This window comes from Trichechus manatus, unplaced genomic scaffold (genome assembly GCF_000243295.1).
Source record: "Trichechus manatus latirostris isolate Lorelei unplaced genomic scaffold, TriManLat1.0 scaffold00064, whole genome shotgun sequence".
Classification (NCBI taxonomy): Eukaryota; Metazoa; Chordata; class Mammalia; order Sirenia; family Trichechidae; genus Trichechus; species Trichechus manatus.
In genome coordinates, this window is record NW_004444000.1 from 12442346 (window position 1) to 12454616 (window position 12271).

Genomic DNA, 12271 nt, shown 5'->3' on the forward strand with positions numbered 1-12271 from the left:
GACTAGGAAGAAAGGCCTGGAGATCTAGTTCCAAAAACCAGCCAGTAAAAACCCTGTGGATCACAACGGTCCGATCCACATCTGATCGTGGGGATGGCGCAGGACCAGGCAGCATTTTGTTCTGTTGTGCATGGGGTCGCTATGAGTTGGGGCAGACGCAGTGGCAGTCAACACCACCACCCTATAAGAGGCTCTCTGGGACCGTGTCTCCTCTCCTCTCCCCGGCTTCATTCATCTTCATGACAGTTCAGAAGAGGTCTCCTCTTTAGACTGTATTAGTCACCGTGGGCTGCTATAACAAAGCATACAAACTGGGCGGCAAACAGAAACGTACTGTCTCACAGTTCTAGAGGCTGGGAGCTCTCTCAAGGATCTAGAGGAAAGTCCTTCCTTGCCTCTCCCGGTTTCCAGTAGCTCCACACATTCCCCGGTTTGCAGCAGCCTAAGTCCCCGTGTCTCTCTGTCTCTCCTCTTTGTTAAGGACTAGGATCAGGACCCACCCTACTCCGGTATGACCTCATGTTGATTTAACTGATGCCATCTTCAAAGATCCTATTTCCAAACAAGGTCATGTTCACAGATATGGGAGTTAAGACTCCAACATATCTTTTTCGGGGGCATAATTCAACCCGTAAGACCTCACCACTCTTATTTTTTCTATCCACTGAGAAAGACAGCCCCTGCCTGAGGCCTGGCAGATGTTTTCACCGAGAACCATCAAATATCCTGCTGCTGGGGTCTCCAGGAGAAACACATCAGCCACCTGACAGGAGTGGAAGTGGATGCCCCCCCCAAGGTGACAGTTACTCCGGGCGACCCAGTCCCCTTCAGGCTCATCATTCGCCTTAGGGAGTCCTGACAGGAGCCCAGCCACGTGCTGAAGGTGCACTAGGTGGGTCACTGTGCCCAGTTCTTCTGAGATGCCAAACACATACTTAATACGTCTTTATAGGGTAATGAACTCTCATATGTAACTGTTTTCAAAGCAGCTTCACGCGCATTATTTTTTTTCTTTTAACTGTTCGCTTGTCTGCCTTCCCTGTAAGACGGAGAGTGCTTTGAGGGTAGAGGTTATGCTTTACTGTCTCCGTATCTGCAATGCCTAGTGTACTGCCTCGCTCAAGAGTCAATCAGTAAAGCCGAGTCTGAGGCAAAGCAACAGTAACGCTCTGTATTCACACAGAAGATCATTTCACGGGATCCTCATTCCGGATGAGGAAGCAGGCTCAGGATGCCTTGTATCTTGTCCAGTGTCCTGGGGTGATATCAGCTCCAGAAAGGAGAGACTTCTGGCTGCTTGTTCACCATTTTCCCAGTATCCAGGGTACTGCCTGGAGCCCTTGTGGTGCAGCAGTTAAGTGCTCAGCTGCTAACCAAAAGGTTGGCAGCATGAATCCACCAGCCGCTCCTTGGAAACCCTGGGAGGCAGCTCTACTCTGTCCCATAGGATCACTATGAGTCAGAATCTACTTGACAGCAACGGGATTTTTTCAGGGCACTGGCTGGCCCACAGTAAGTGCTCAATAAACACGTGAGAACAAATGAATGGAAGCAGAATCTGAATCCAGGTCTCCTGGTCTAAGTCCCGGGAATGCGGCAAAGAGCCACCTTCGCTGCCTGTGCGTCCCTCCTGTCACTGAGGCAGAAGCCAGCATCCTACCTCCCCTGAGAATTTCCTCCACTAGGTGGAAAGACATCCTGACCCCACAGCAAATACCAGACACTCTCTGTTCTTTGTGCTGGAAACAGAACCAGTTGCCGTTGAGCTGACTCCGACTCATGGCAACCCAAACTCATAGTGACCCCATGTGTGTCAGGGTAGAACTATGCTCCATAGGGTTTTCAATAGCTGATTTTTTGAAGTAGGTCACCAGGCCTTTCTTCCAAGGCACTTCAGTGAACTTGAAACTCCAACCTTTTGGTTAGCAGCGAAGCACTTAACCGTTTGCATCTCCCAGGGACTCACTGGAAAGTTATCCGTGTTTATTTCCTTGTCCTCAACATGTGTGCCGTGTCCCTGTTCTGCTGCAGCTGGGGTAGATGTCACCCTTCCTAGGTCACCCCCTAACAGTCTGCTAACAGGCCATCTGTCCCCAACACTGTAAGTCCCCTTCCCTGGCCTCAACAGTCTATGAACAGAGACCTGTGACGCTGATCATACCTTGAGCTTGAGCCCCTCACAGCTTTTGTATCCAACACAGCCATATCATTGTGCCCTTGTTCACACAGTATTTTAGACTTGATCTTCTGGCTGCTTCCTGCGAATTTGTTGTCTTCCTGCCAAGATAATGAACTCACAGACAGGGCCTTGCTGACCCAATCCCAGGCAGGGGCAGGCATTTTGCGCTTGCATCATCTGATTCTCACTGAAACCCCCCCACGTCCAGGCATCGGCCCTCCATCCTTCCCAACAAGTTTATGGACAGGGCTGACTCATAGGTGGGGGTGTGACCAAGTCACCGAAGCAGGCAAGGGGAAGTGCTACCCCCAAAACTCCCTAGACTGTTGTCACAAAGGCTTCACACCTCATAGTTCTGGGGAACCCCAGACACATCGAGTTAGAGGACCACTCGAAAGGTACAGAAAACAAGAAGGAAGAGAGGCAGGGGCGCAGAGCAGGAAGGCCCGCTAACAGGAAGAGGCAAAGTCAAAGCACAGGGAAATCAGCACAGGATGATGAGCTCAGAGATTCTGAGAAGGCCTCTGGAGCCCTCCCAGGCCAGCTGTCACACGTCAGCTAAACCACCCCACAACTTCCCTCTCTTCTCAAGAACTTTCCACTGGTTCTGCCCACCCCATGTGCTTCCCCAGAACAATCAGTCCACACCCAGTGATCCCAACACTTTATTCACCTACCAGGAATCAGCTAGTACAAAATACATTTAAAAAAAATGTACTAGGTGATAAAACCACCTCTTCCACCCAGCCCCCACCCCAGCGGCCACACACTGGCTGGCCTGGCAGCTCCTGGGCCGACTCAGCGTTTCTGGGCCTCCTGCAGGAGCCGGAGCAGGGGGTCGTCAGTCCTGAGGGCGTAGGTGAGGGTGCGTTGCTGGTAGTGCCTTGGGTTACATTCCAGGTTTTCAATCACCTCTGCCAGCAGGTGCGCCCGCTCCACCCCAGAGCCAGGGGCCTCGAAGCCCAGGGCTGTGAAGTGTACGTGCAGGTGATAGTAGGAGGGAAGGTAGTGCAGGTACACCCGGAGGCGGTCCCCCGTCACCTGGTAGCGCTGCCGGATGGCTTCCTGGTGAGAAGGCGAGGGGACCAAGAGGGTCACTGAGCTGCAGGGCACCAGTGACACGTCTCCCACCAGAAGCCTGCTCTGTCTTCATCCTGGGCTAGCAGGGAACTAGAGGCCGCCGGGTGGCGACCACTAACCAAGAGGTCCGACTTCTGCACACAAGGGGTCGCCATGAGTCGGAATTGACTCCACGGCAACTCACAGCAGCCTGGAGCTGCCCAACCTTTGGGCATCTAGTAAACACCCTCCGTGGTACTCTCTGTCCACTGTTCGCTTTGGGCCTCTGCCTTCTGCTGGAGGAAATCCACAAATGCAGGTGACAGCAGCAGAGGGAGAGGGTCCCCACCCCACCCTGGTGAACATGTCCTCTGTCAGACAGCTGCTGCTGGGATCTCGGGGGTCCCAGTGCCTGAGAGCAGGCCCAGGTTCCCAGGACTGAGCGGGCAGCCCTTCCCCTGATTAAGCACTTAGTAACTGTTATCAGTGAGCAGATGGGAGGGAGCTTGGAAACAATGGAGAGGGGGATGGGCTGAAGAAGGAGGAGGGGAGGCAGCTTCCAGGCAGACCCAAACAAACCAAACACCAGTTGCCAGTGGACCCTGACTCACAGCGACCCCATGTGTCAGAGCAGAACTGTGCTCCACAGGGTTGTCAAGGGCTGTGACCTTTCGCAAGTGGGTTGCCAGGCCTTCCTTCTGAGGTGCCTCTGGGTGGATATGAACTCCAGCCTTTCAGTTAGCAGCAAGCATGTTAACTGTATGCGCCGCCCAGGGTCTCCCAGACAGACCTAGAGAAGGCATAACCCAGAGAAGGGCGTGGACTCTGGCCTGGCTCCCAAGGCTTGGTGCTTAGAGGAGGCTCTGGTTTCCACTCTGAGCAAATCCCCGTGGTCAGGAGTAAAGAGAAAGAGGTGGGAGGCTCAGGGAGCTCAGATTCACCCCGGAATCATATTTGCCAATGGAGCTACCACAGGGGGAGACCTAACGGAATCTGGATAAGCAGGGCTGTCCCCCCCGGGGGAGGACCCCTAAGCCGCCAGGGCAGGTCCAGGTGCTGGCTCAGCAACACCCCGGGAGGGAGACACTGTGCTGCCAGCCCTGGCACCTCGAGGTTATGTCATAATGAAAATGAGTCACCTCTAAAAGGTCAAAGGCAGCTAGGGAGCCAGTGGTGTGTGGGCAGGCAGGAGGGGTGTACGGCCGCGGGGAGGAGGTGAGAAAACAGAAGAGAGAACAGGCCCAGCGTGGAGCTGGGACCTGAAAGCCAAGGCCAGCCGGCGCCTTTCCGCCAGGGCTGCAGTAAAGCCTCAGAGCAGCGGCTGCCGGGAAGGGGGCACAGCTGCCGGGAAGGGGGCACGGCTGCCAGGAAGGGGACACGGCTGCCGGGAAGGGGGCGCGCCTTCCTCTTGGTTGGGCATCCCTGTGACAGTCAGTCCCGGGCGCTCAAGGAGGCAGTGTCTTTAAGTGTGTCAGAGTGGAAGAAAGGCTGAGAACCCAGCCCGTAGCCTGGTGGGCTTAGAAGGGATCCGCTTCAGATCCCGAGGTCTAGAGAGGTGGTTGATTTGCCCAAGGACAATCAGCCAGTCAGGGTCGATGTGTCAGAACCAAGAATCTGGACTCTCTTCTCCCACCCCTCCATACCCGGGGCTGCCTTTAGTGCCCCGATTTCATTCAGTTCAACGAGCACCCAGAGAGACAGCACCCCAGAATGCCAGGTGCTACAGAATTCCGTCTGCCCTCAATATGGATGAAGGTAAGATAGCACAGGTCTGTGTGTGTACACACGTCACCACGGCGTGGCTGTCATGAGAGGAGAGGTCATCTGTGGGGCAAGAATCCGGAGGACGCCGATGATACTGAGGGCCTCGGGGAAGGCTCAAGGCTTTGGACAGGAGTCTGTGGGGTGCGGGAGAGGAGAGGCACATCCCGGATGGGGACCCAAATCATGTCCCTACGCTGGGGGAAGGTGAGTCTGGGGGGAGGAAAGGCAGCTGAGGGCGGGCTGGAGGGCTAGGAGACAGAGGGTCTTGTCCATCCATCTGAAGAACCTTCCCGTGGTCCCCATGCCTGGCCCCCAGAGAGAAGCCCGTCGTAGGACGGACCTCTAGGAAGGGCACGGAGGTGGCCCAGGGACACACTGGAACCTGAGTGTGATCTTCCAGGCTTGGAGATGGGTCCCGCCATGGTGACTCACCTGCCCCTCCTGGAGGATGTTCCTCAGCATCGGCAGGTGCTCTGGGGTCAGGTCCCGCAGTGACTTGATGCCCCGGCGGTGGCAGATGGCAATCAGGTACAGGTCATCGAGCTATGCAGAGGCAGGCAGGGGGACGCCAGAGGGGCGCCCAGGTTCAGTAGGTTGGAGGGTGCAGAGCCATGGAGGCCGCCAGCCCTGGGACTCCCCAGGAAGCGCTCACCCCCAGTCCACTGTGCCAGCCACTGATCCAGTGGATGATGCCCTGGCAGCAGTGCTCCCAGGCAGAGAGGGGGCCTTCGTGCCCGGGGTGGGGGCAGTGTAAGGCAGACCTCCTACGTCTTCTTCCTGCTCCGACTGCCACATGGTGGGTACTTGGAATGCACTCACTACACAGGGTGGGGCAGGAGGTTCAAGAGAGAGCAAAGAACAACTCCTTAAAGAGTTTACAGTCCCAAGGTGTGCAAATAAGAAACAAACTATAAGATACAGAGGGATACAATGCAGGTGAAGTACAGGAGGAAGAAGGGCAGACCGCCTAACTGGGGTGCTCAAGGAAGGCTTCTCAGAAGAGAAAGCAGGGGACGCAGGTCTGGAGACAGGGCATGCAGGTAGAAGAAGAGCAAAAGCAAAGGCCCAGAGGCAAGAAAGCATGGGGTATGAGTTAGGGATCGGACTGTGCCCTCCCAAAGAATGTGCTGGAATCCTAGCCCTTAGACCTGTGCGTGTAATCCTGTTTGGAAATAGTTGAAGTTAACGAGGCCATATCACTGTAGAGTGTGCCCTAAACCTACTCACCTCTGCGTTATCAAAACAGCCGATGAGACACAGGACCAAGGAATGCCCAGGGCAACTGACAAGGACAGAGTCCACACGGCCCAAAGCCTGATTTGGGCTTTTGGCCTCCAGAATTGTGAGAAAATAAAGGTCTGTTCTTTAAAGTCACCTCCTTGTGGTATTTCCGTCACAGCAACACTAGGAAACTCAGGTGGCATGTAGAAGGGAGAGTTGGCAGCGTGAGGGGTCAGGAGTAAAGGCCTGTGAAGGCACAGAGGGGGCTGAGGGTGGAGAGGACACCAGGACCAGCTCAGCACGGAGCACACCAGGGTGGCTAACCCATCTCCCTAACTCGGTGGGCTCACAGGCTGCCTCTCCTACAAACAGAGCCTGGCTGAAGACCTGGAGGCCACCATGGTGCATAGAACCAGAGTCAACAAGATCATGTGCCAGAGAGCAAACGAGCTCTTCCTCGGGCCAGGAGACCCCAGTCCCCCTACTCACCCTGGCTTTGCCTGGGTTGTCATGTCCATGTGTGAGGCAGGCCCCAGACCTCAGGGCTCTGGGGACAGGCCTGGGGAACCCCAGCAAGACACAGAACTTCTGCCATAGGGAGACCCCAGCTGACTAAGCTGCTAGATTCCTCGTGGAGATCATTTGGGGACCGTGAGTCACCCAACCAAACAAACCCAGGGCCCCCGATTTAAAAACAGAAAACGAGATTTTCCAGATGATTGCCCAGTGTCGGATTATCACAGCATCTTCACGCCACAGATGTCCTTCTCTGCTCTTTGCCCAGCCCAGCTGCTGATGAGCCCACTGGGACCCTCCCAGCACAGGGCTGAGCCCACCAGTACCTTCTGGATCCTCCCTGCTCATGGCCTATGCCCAGGAAATCTCCTCTCACTATGCAGGGGTCCAAGGAGAAGCCAGGGGATAAAATGCCCGCCTGTACTTGGTGTGTGTGCATGCATTTGTCTGCGAAGGGGCGAGTGCATTTTCAGCTGTTCTCCGTGTCACTGTGGCAGGACTCCCAGATAATAGTAGCATTTGTTTTAGATGACGTCTGCTGACAAATCCCAACATGACATTAGTCACACCTCTCTGCTCCACTGGCATGGAATGGGGCACGGATCTGGGGGCTGCGTGTCGGCTCCCAGGCAGGGGGAGGGGTGAGAGAGACCCATACTCTGACACTGGGCCTGGCCCGAGGTTTCTGCGGGTGGCACCAGGGCCCCAGCCCCGAGGAAGGATCTGAAGAAAGCTAGACAAGAGGCAGCAAGGGCCCCACGCTGGCACTCGCCAAGTGGCCCGTCACTCACTCTGGGGAGACAGACACTGTCAGCCTTGTTTACAAGGCCAGACAGTAACATCAGAGTAAGGGATTTCTGGCAAGGGGCGAGACAGAGAAGGGCTGGCGCTTTGGGGAGCCATCTCTCAATCTGAGGAGTGACTCAAAGGAAGTGTCTGAAACACTCTTTCGTGTCTGAGACCTTGGGACAAATCAACTTACAATACATGCCCTGAAAATGCATGTGTGTCTACATACACACGTACACGTATAACTCCACAAACACCATGCAAAGACTGACTCTAATAAGAGACCAAGAAACCAGGAACCAGCTGTGTTATTGTATTTTTATCACATGTATGTATTAACTAGACGCTAAAAGAAAAAAAAAAAAGTCAAAAAGACTTTTTTTTTGGGTGATCTCTTAAGAGGACTGAGGAAGGAATGTTCCTAACCTCCAGGGGGGAATAAAAAACCCCAGTTGGCATTAAGTCAACTCCGACTCATGGTAATTCCATGCGTGTCAGAGAAGAACTGCTCTCCACAGGGTTTTCAATGGTTGATCTTCCTCCAAGGCGCCTCTGGGTGGGTTCAAACCACCAAGCTTTTGGTTAACAGCCGAGCATATTAACCGTTTGTACCACCCAAGGACTTTCTAGTGGAGGAAGAGTCCCTAGCAAACAGAAGACACTTGATAAATATCTGTTGAATGGGTAAATGGATAGATGGATGGACACATGGACAGGTGAACAGATGGAAAAAGGGCCCCTAATGCAGAGCCATCAGTTTGGGGGAAGCAGAGGTACAGTTCTGGGACAAGTGGCATGAGGTGACAAACGGTGGCTCCCCAAAGCAAACACCAGAGCAGCCCTTTCCTCAGTCACTCCCTGGTCCAAGGACAAAGAATAAAAGCCTGGTGTGGCACGACTCCCTGCAGACGTGCTGCTTCGTTCTGAGGGAGCTATCGACCTCAGGGCACTGTCATAAGTCAGGATTCGAGGAACTGAAATACAGCAGGCCAGGAGACAGACGGGAAAGAAGCAGAGGTTAAGACCAGCCCCACCTGCAGCACAAGCAAGGAAAGCTTGACATTTAAGCTGGCCCGTTCACAACCTCTGGTTTCCCTGAGGGCGAGGAGCTTGAGCTATATGGCCAGGAGCCCAGTGGAGTCCCTGAAACCCGGAGAGGACCGTTTCACCAGCAGACAAGGCAGGATGCCAAGCAGCACTGGGCCAGAGGGAGGACAGAGCTTGGCATCCAGGCCTTTCTTGATGGAAATGGACAAGACGATCTTCTGCTGCCCTCAGCCACGGTCTCCCTGCAAACCTCAAGCTCTTCAATCTTCAGGGGTCTTGTACGTCACAAGTTGTCCCACCCACCCCGCTCCCATGCCCTCTGCAATCTGAAAGCTCCAGGCACGTGGCTGCAGGAGAGAGACGGGCTTGCAGAGTGTCACGAGGGTGCTGCCCAGGGTTGTCCTCCATCTTCCTGACTCAGTGGCTTCACCCCAGTTCCCCAAACCTCTCTGGACCCAGTGCTGGCTTCGTGTGCGAGGCCTGGCAGGGGTGTGGGTGGGCCTAACCTGCCGGGGCAGGGAAGGCAGACGAGCAGAAGCCTCTTGCTACGATACCCCACATGTGGAGAGGCCACCTGCTGAGATCTTACTTGACTCTAATAAATCAGCACTCAGGCTCCAGCTTCGGGAAACTCCCTGCAAAGGCCCTACCACCCTCTGAGCCATGTTCAGGAACCGCCATCAGGAGACGGAGATGCCATTCACTTGCCTGTCTGCCTCTGGGCCCGACCACAGATCCTCAGCCCCCTGTGGAGGTTCTAGAAACCACCCAATCCAAAACAAGCAAACTTCAAGAGTGCTCAAAAGGCCTAAAGGCCAGGTGACAGGTGAGAAAGGAAGGGGCCCAGGAGCGGCAGATGGGGCTCATGCTCCAGAACAGCTCCTGTGCGTGCTGGTCTCTTGACTGGAGGGGCAAAGCAGCCAGATGGCTGTAAAGCAAAGCAGCAAGGCCCAGGCTGGAGCATCCCCACTCTCCCACCTCTGCCCTCCTCGGCCTTCTCCCGGCCCCCCTCTCCTGTGGCAGCTGCCTCCCTCAGTCCACAGTGTGAACAACCCCCCAGTAACATGGCTCTGCACGTCCCCAATACTGCCACGTAGAAGTCTCACCCAAGAAGGGCATGGCAAGTTACAACTGTGACGGGCTGGAATGGGAGAGAGGACGGGAGGGAGGAAGGGAGACGGAGAGAGGGAGAGGCTACAGAGAACCAGAGACGGACACTTGTGAGTGAAGAGGGTCAGCTGAAAAGAGGCACCTTGGAAGGAAGGCCGGGAGAAGGCCAGGTCACAGAGAACTGAGCGGCCTGATGGGATTCCTCACGGAAGCCTAGATCCCTGGAGGACCTACTGTCACACGGGCTTGAGGGGATCCCTGGTGTGGCTCACCGGAGCTCGTGGCTGGTGGTGTCAAAGGGACAGAGTGTAAACGCTCCACTCAGGGCTCCAGAAGCTCCTGGAAGGGAAGGTGGCGGCCCAGCTGCCTGGCTGGCTAAGATGTGTGATCATGGACATGAACATTACCACATCCTTCACGCCTGGGTGGGAGAGGAGCTAGGAAGGGCTTCCTTAAGGTCACCCGTGAAAGCAGAAGTGCCTGTGAATGACAGCATGCACTCTGTCACCGCAGAGAGCACAGGCTCCCTGTGCAGGCTAATTACAATCTGCTGAGGAGTCAAGAGAGAAAAGGGCAGCTCCCTAAGGAGGGCTGGCGACTTGATGCAGGTACTCGAGACCAGGGAGCCCCAGTAAGAAACCTTTTACCTGCTGCTGGTTCCACTTGAGGTCAGGGATGAGGACAAAGCCATCAGAAGGATCTGGGTTCTCGAAAACAATCCGGTCGGCTTCAGCCTTCTTCTCGAGAATGTTATATACCCACTGGGAGGAGGAAGAGACGGAGAGAGATGGTTCACGTTTCCCATCACTGCCCCTCGGGAGACACCCCACGCTGAGCTAGGGACATGCTCTCCTCCGACCCCCAGGAGAATCGGGCCGTAGGAGGCCGCCAAGCTCAGGGAAGCTACAGCCAAAGCTACCGCGTGGACCTGCTGCTGGGGTCCTGCAGGGCTTCCCCCCACCCCACCACAGCTGTACACTATCACCCCAGTCACCCCTCCAGGGCCCGTGTGGTGCTGACCACACTCTACGCCCTCTGCTGTGGCCTCACGGGCATGGTCTGCGGCTGCCCCCAGGACTCAGGAGGAAGATGTCTGGTGGAGCCAGCGTACTCTATTCAGGCCCATGGGGCAAAGATCGGGCTCAGAGGCTGAGCCGTGAAGGTCTCCTTCTGCAAAGGGAGCCACGTGCCAGGCAGTGAGAGCGTCTGGCTCTGGAAGCTGATGTGTGTGGATGTCCCACCCTGCTGGGACTCTGTTAGTGGTGGGATTAGCACCTCAGCCTGCCTCGCTGGCACACACCTCGCTGGCACCATAGGGCAGCCACAGCCGTCAAGGCTGACTGCTGGGACCATCAGCGTCAGCCACGCTCTGGCCCTGGCCCACACCCTGGCCCAGCTGTTGTCAGTGGTCTCCAGAGACGTCTCTCCAGCACAGTGCTCACTGCCTGGGGCGAGTGAGATGGGGGAGGGCAGAGAAGCCATACCTTGTGGACTACGGGCCCAGAAGTGGCAGCCAGGGGTGGGGAGACTGGCCTAGAGCCCACACACCGCCAGCCCTGAGCCACGCGTGGCTCAGAGCCCTCAGCTCCAGGTCAGCACCGCCAAGGTCAAGCACAGCAATGGCTGGAGGTACACAGGGAGGGAGCAGAGGCACCCACCCAGAAACAGCCGGGCCTCCAAGACAAACTGGAACCTCAGATCTCCTGTGACTACCAAGAGAGGCATTTCTGGCTAGAGGGCCTCACAGACCCCCGGTAAGACCCACAAGCCGCTCACAGTGTGGTCCACCCACCCCCAAAGAGGGGCCTTCCCAGGAAGAGGCAGGAAGTACTGCGTCGGGGAGGGATCTGGGGTCCACCCAACAGCTGCTTCCTCCTTCTGCATGGTGGCCGGGTTGCTTGCCCAGCCCGTGGGTTTCACGAACAGAGGCATCTCCCGAGAGCTCTAGGAATGTGCTTTGAGAACAAAGCCCGCCGGAACCTGACCGGAAGGTTCCCAAAAATGAAGGGGAGGAGGGAGACAGTGACTCTCCTTAGAGGCCCTGGTGCACCTCCCACACAGGGTTCCCCAGGGAGCTGAGTCTGCCCACAGGCCTTTCAGTGGGAAGGCACAGGTGACATTAGAGAGCGGGCTGTGGAGCCTGTGACGGCTGTTACACAGCCTAGGCCATGGTGCCCAGTTTGCTCAAACAGCAGTCTAGACTCCGTTATGCAGTGGTTACACGAGACTAAACCAGTTGGCCTTAAGTAAACCATATTACCCTCCATAGTGTGGGGTCAGGGGCAGGGGCTCAGTCAATCAGTTGAAGCCTTAAGAGCAGAAAGGAAGCTTCCCTAGCATGTGTTCTGCCACCAGAGTATCAGCAGACATTTTCCCGGAACTCCGTCTCTTCACTCTTCCAATCGCCTGACCTATGGATTATAGACACGAGCTTGCAGGAGCCTCCAGCCTCTCCCCTGCCTATGGGTCACAGACATGAGCCTGCAGGAGCCTCCAGACTCTCCCCAGACCTATGGATCACAGACACGAGCCTACGGGAGCCTCCAGCCTCTCCCCCGACCTGTGGGTCACGGACACGGGCCTGCG

General features: G+C 55.9%; 1 protein-coding gene across 1 annotated transcript in view; it reads right to left on the reverse strand.

Annotated features, from left to right (window-relative positions):
- Positions 1 to 2831: 2831 nt before the first annotated feature.
- DCPS (decapping enzyme, scavenger) overlaps positions 2832 to 12271 on the reverse strand; it is a 76852-nt gene continuing 67412 nt past the window's right edge. The window contains exons 4-6 of the mRNA XM_004379340.2: positions 10333 to 10446; positions 5435 to 5545; positions 2832 to 3244 (exon numbers count right to left, since the gene is read on the reverse strand). Coding sequence (XP_004379397.2) covers positions 2978 to 3244; positions 5435 to 5545; positions 10333 to 10446 — 492 coding nt within the window. The 3' untranslated portion in view covers positions 2832 to 2977. The remainder of the gene's footprint in view (positions 3245 to 5434; positions 5546 to 10332; positions 10447 to 12271) is intronic.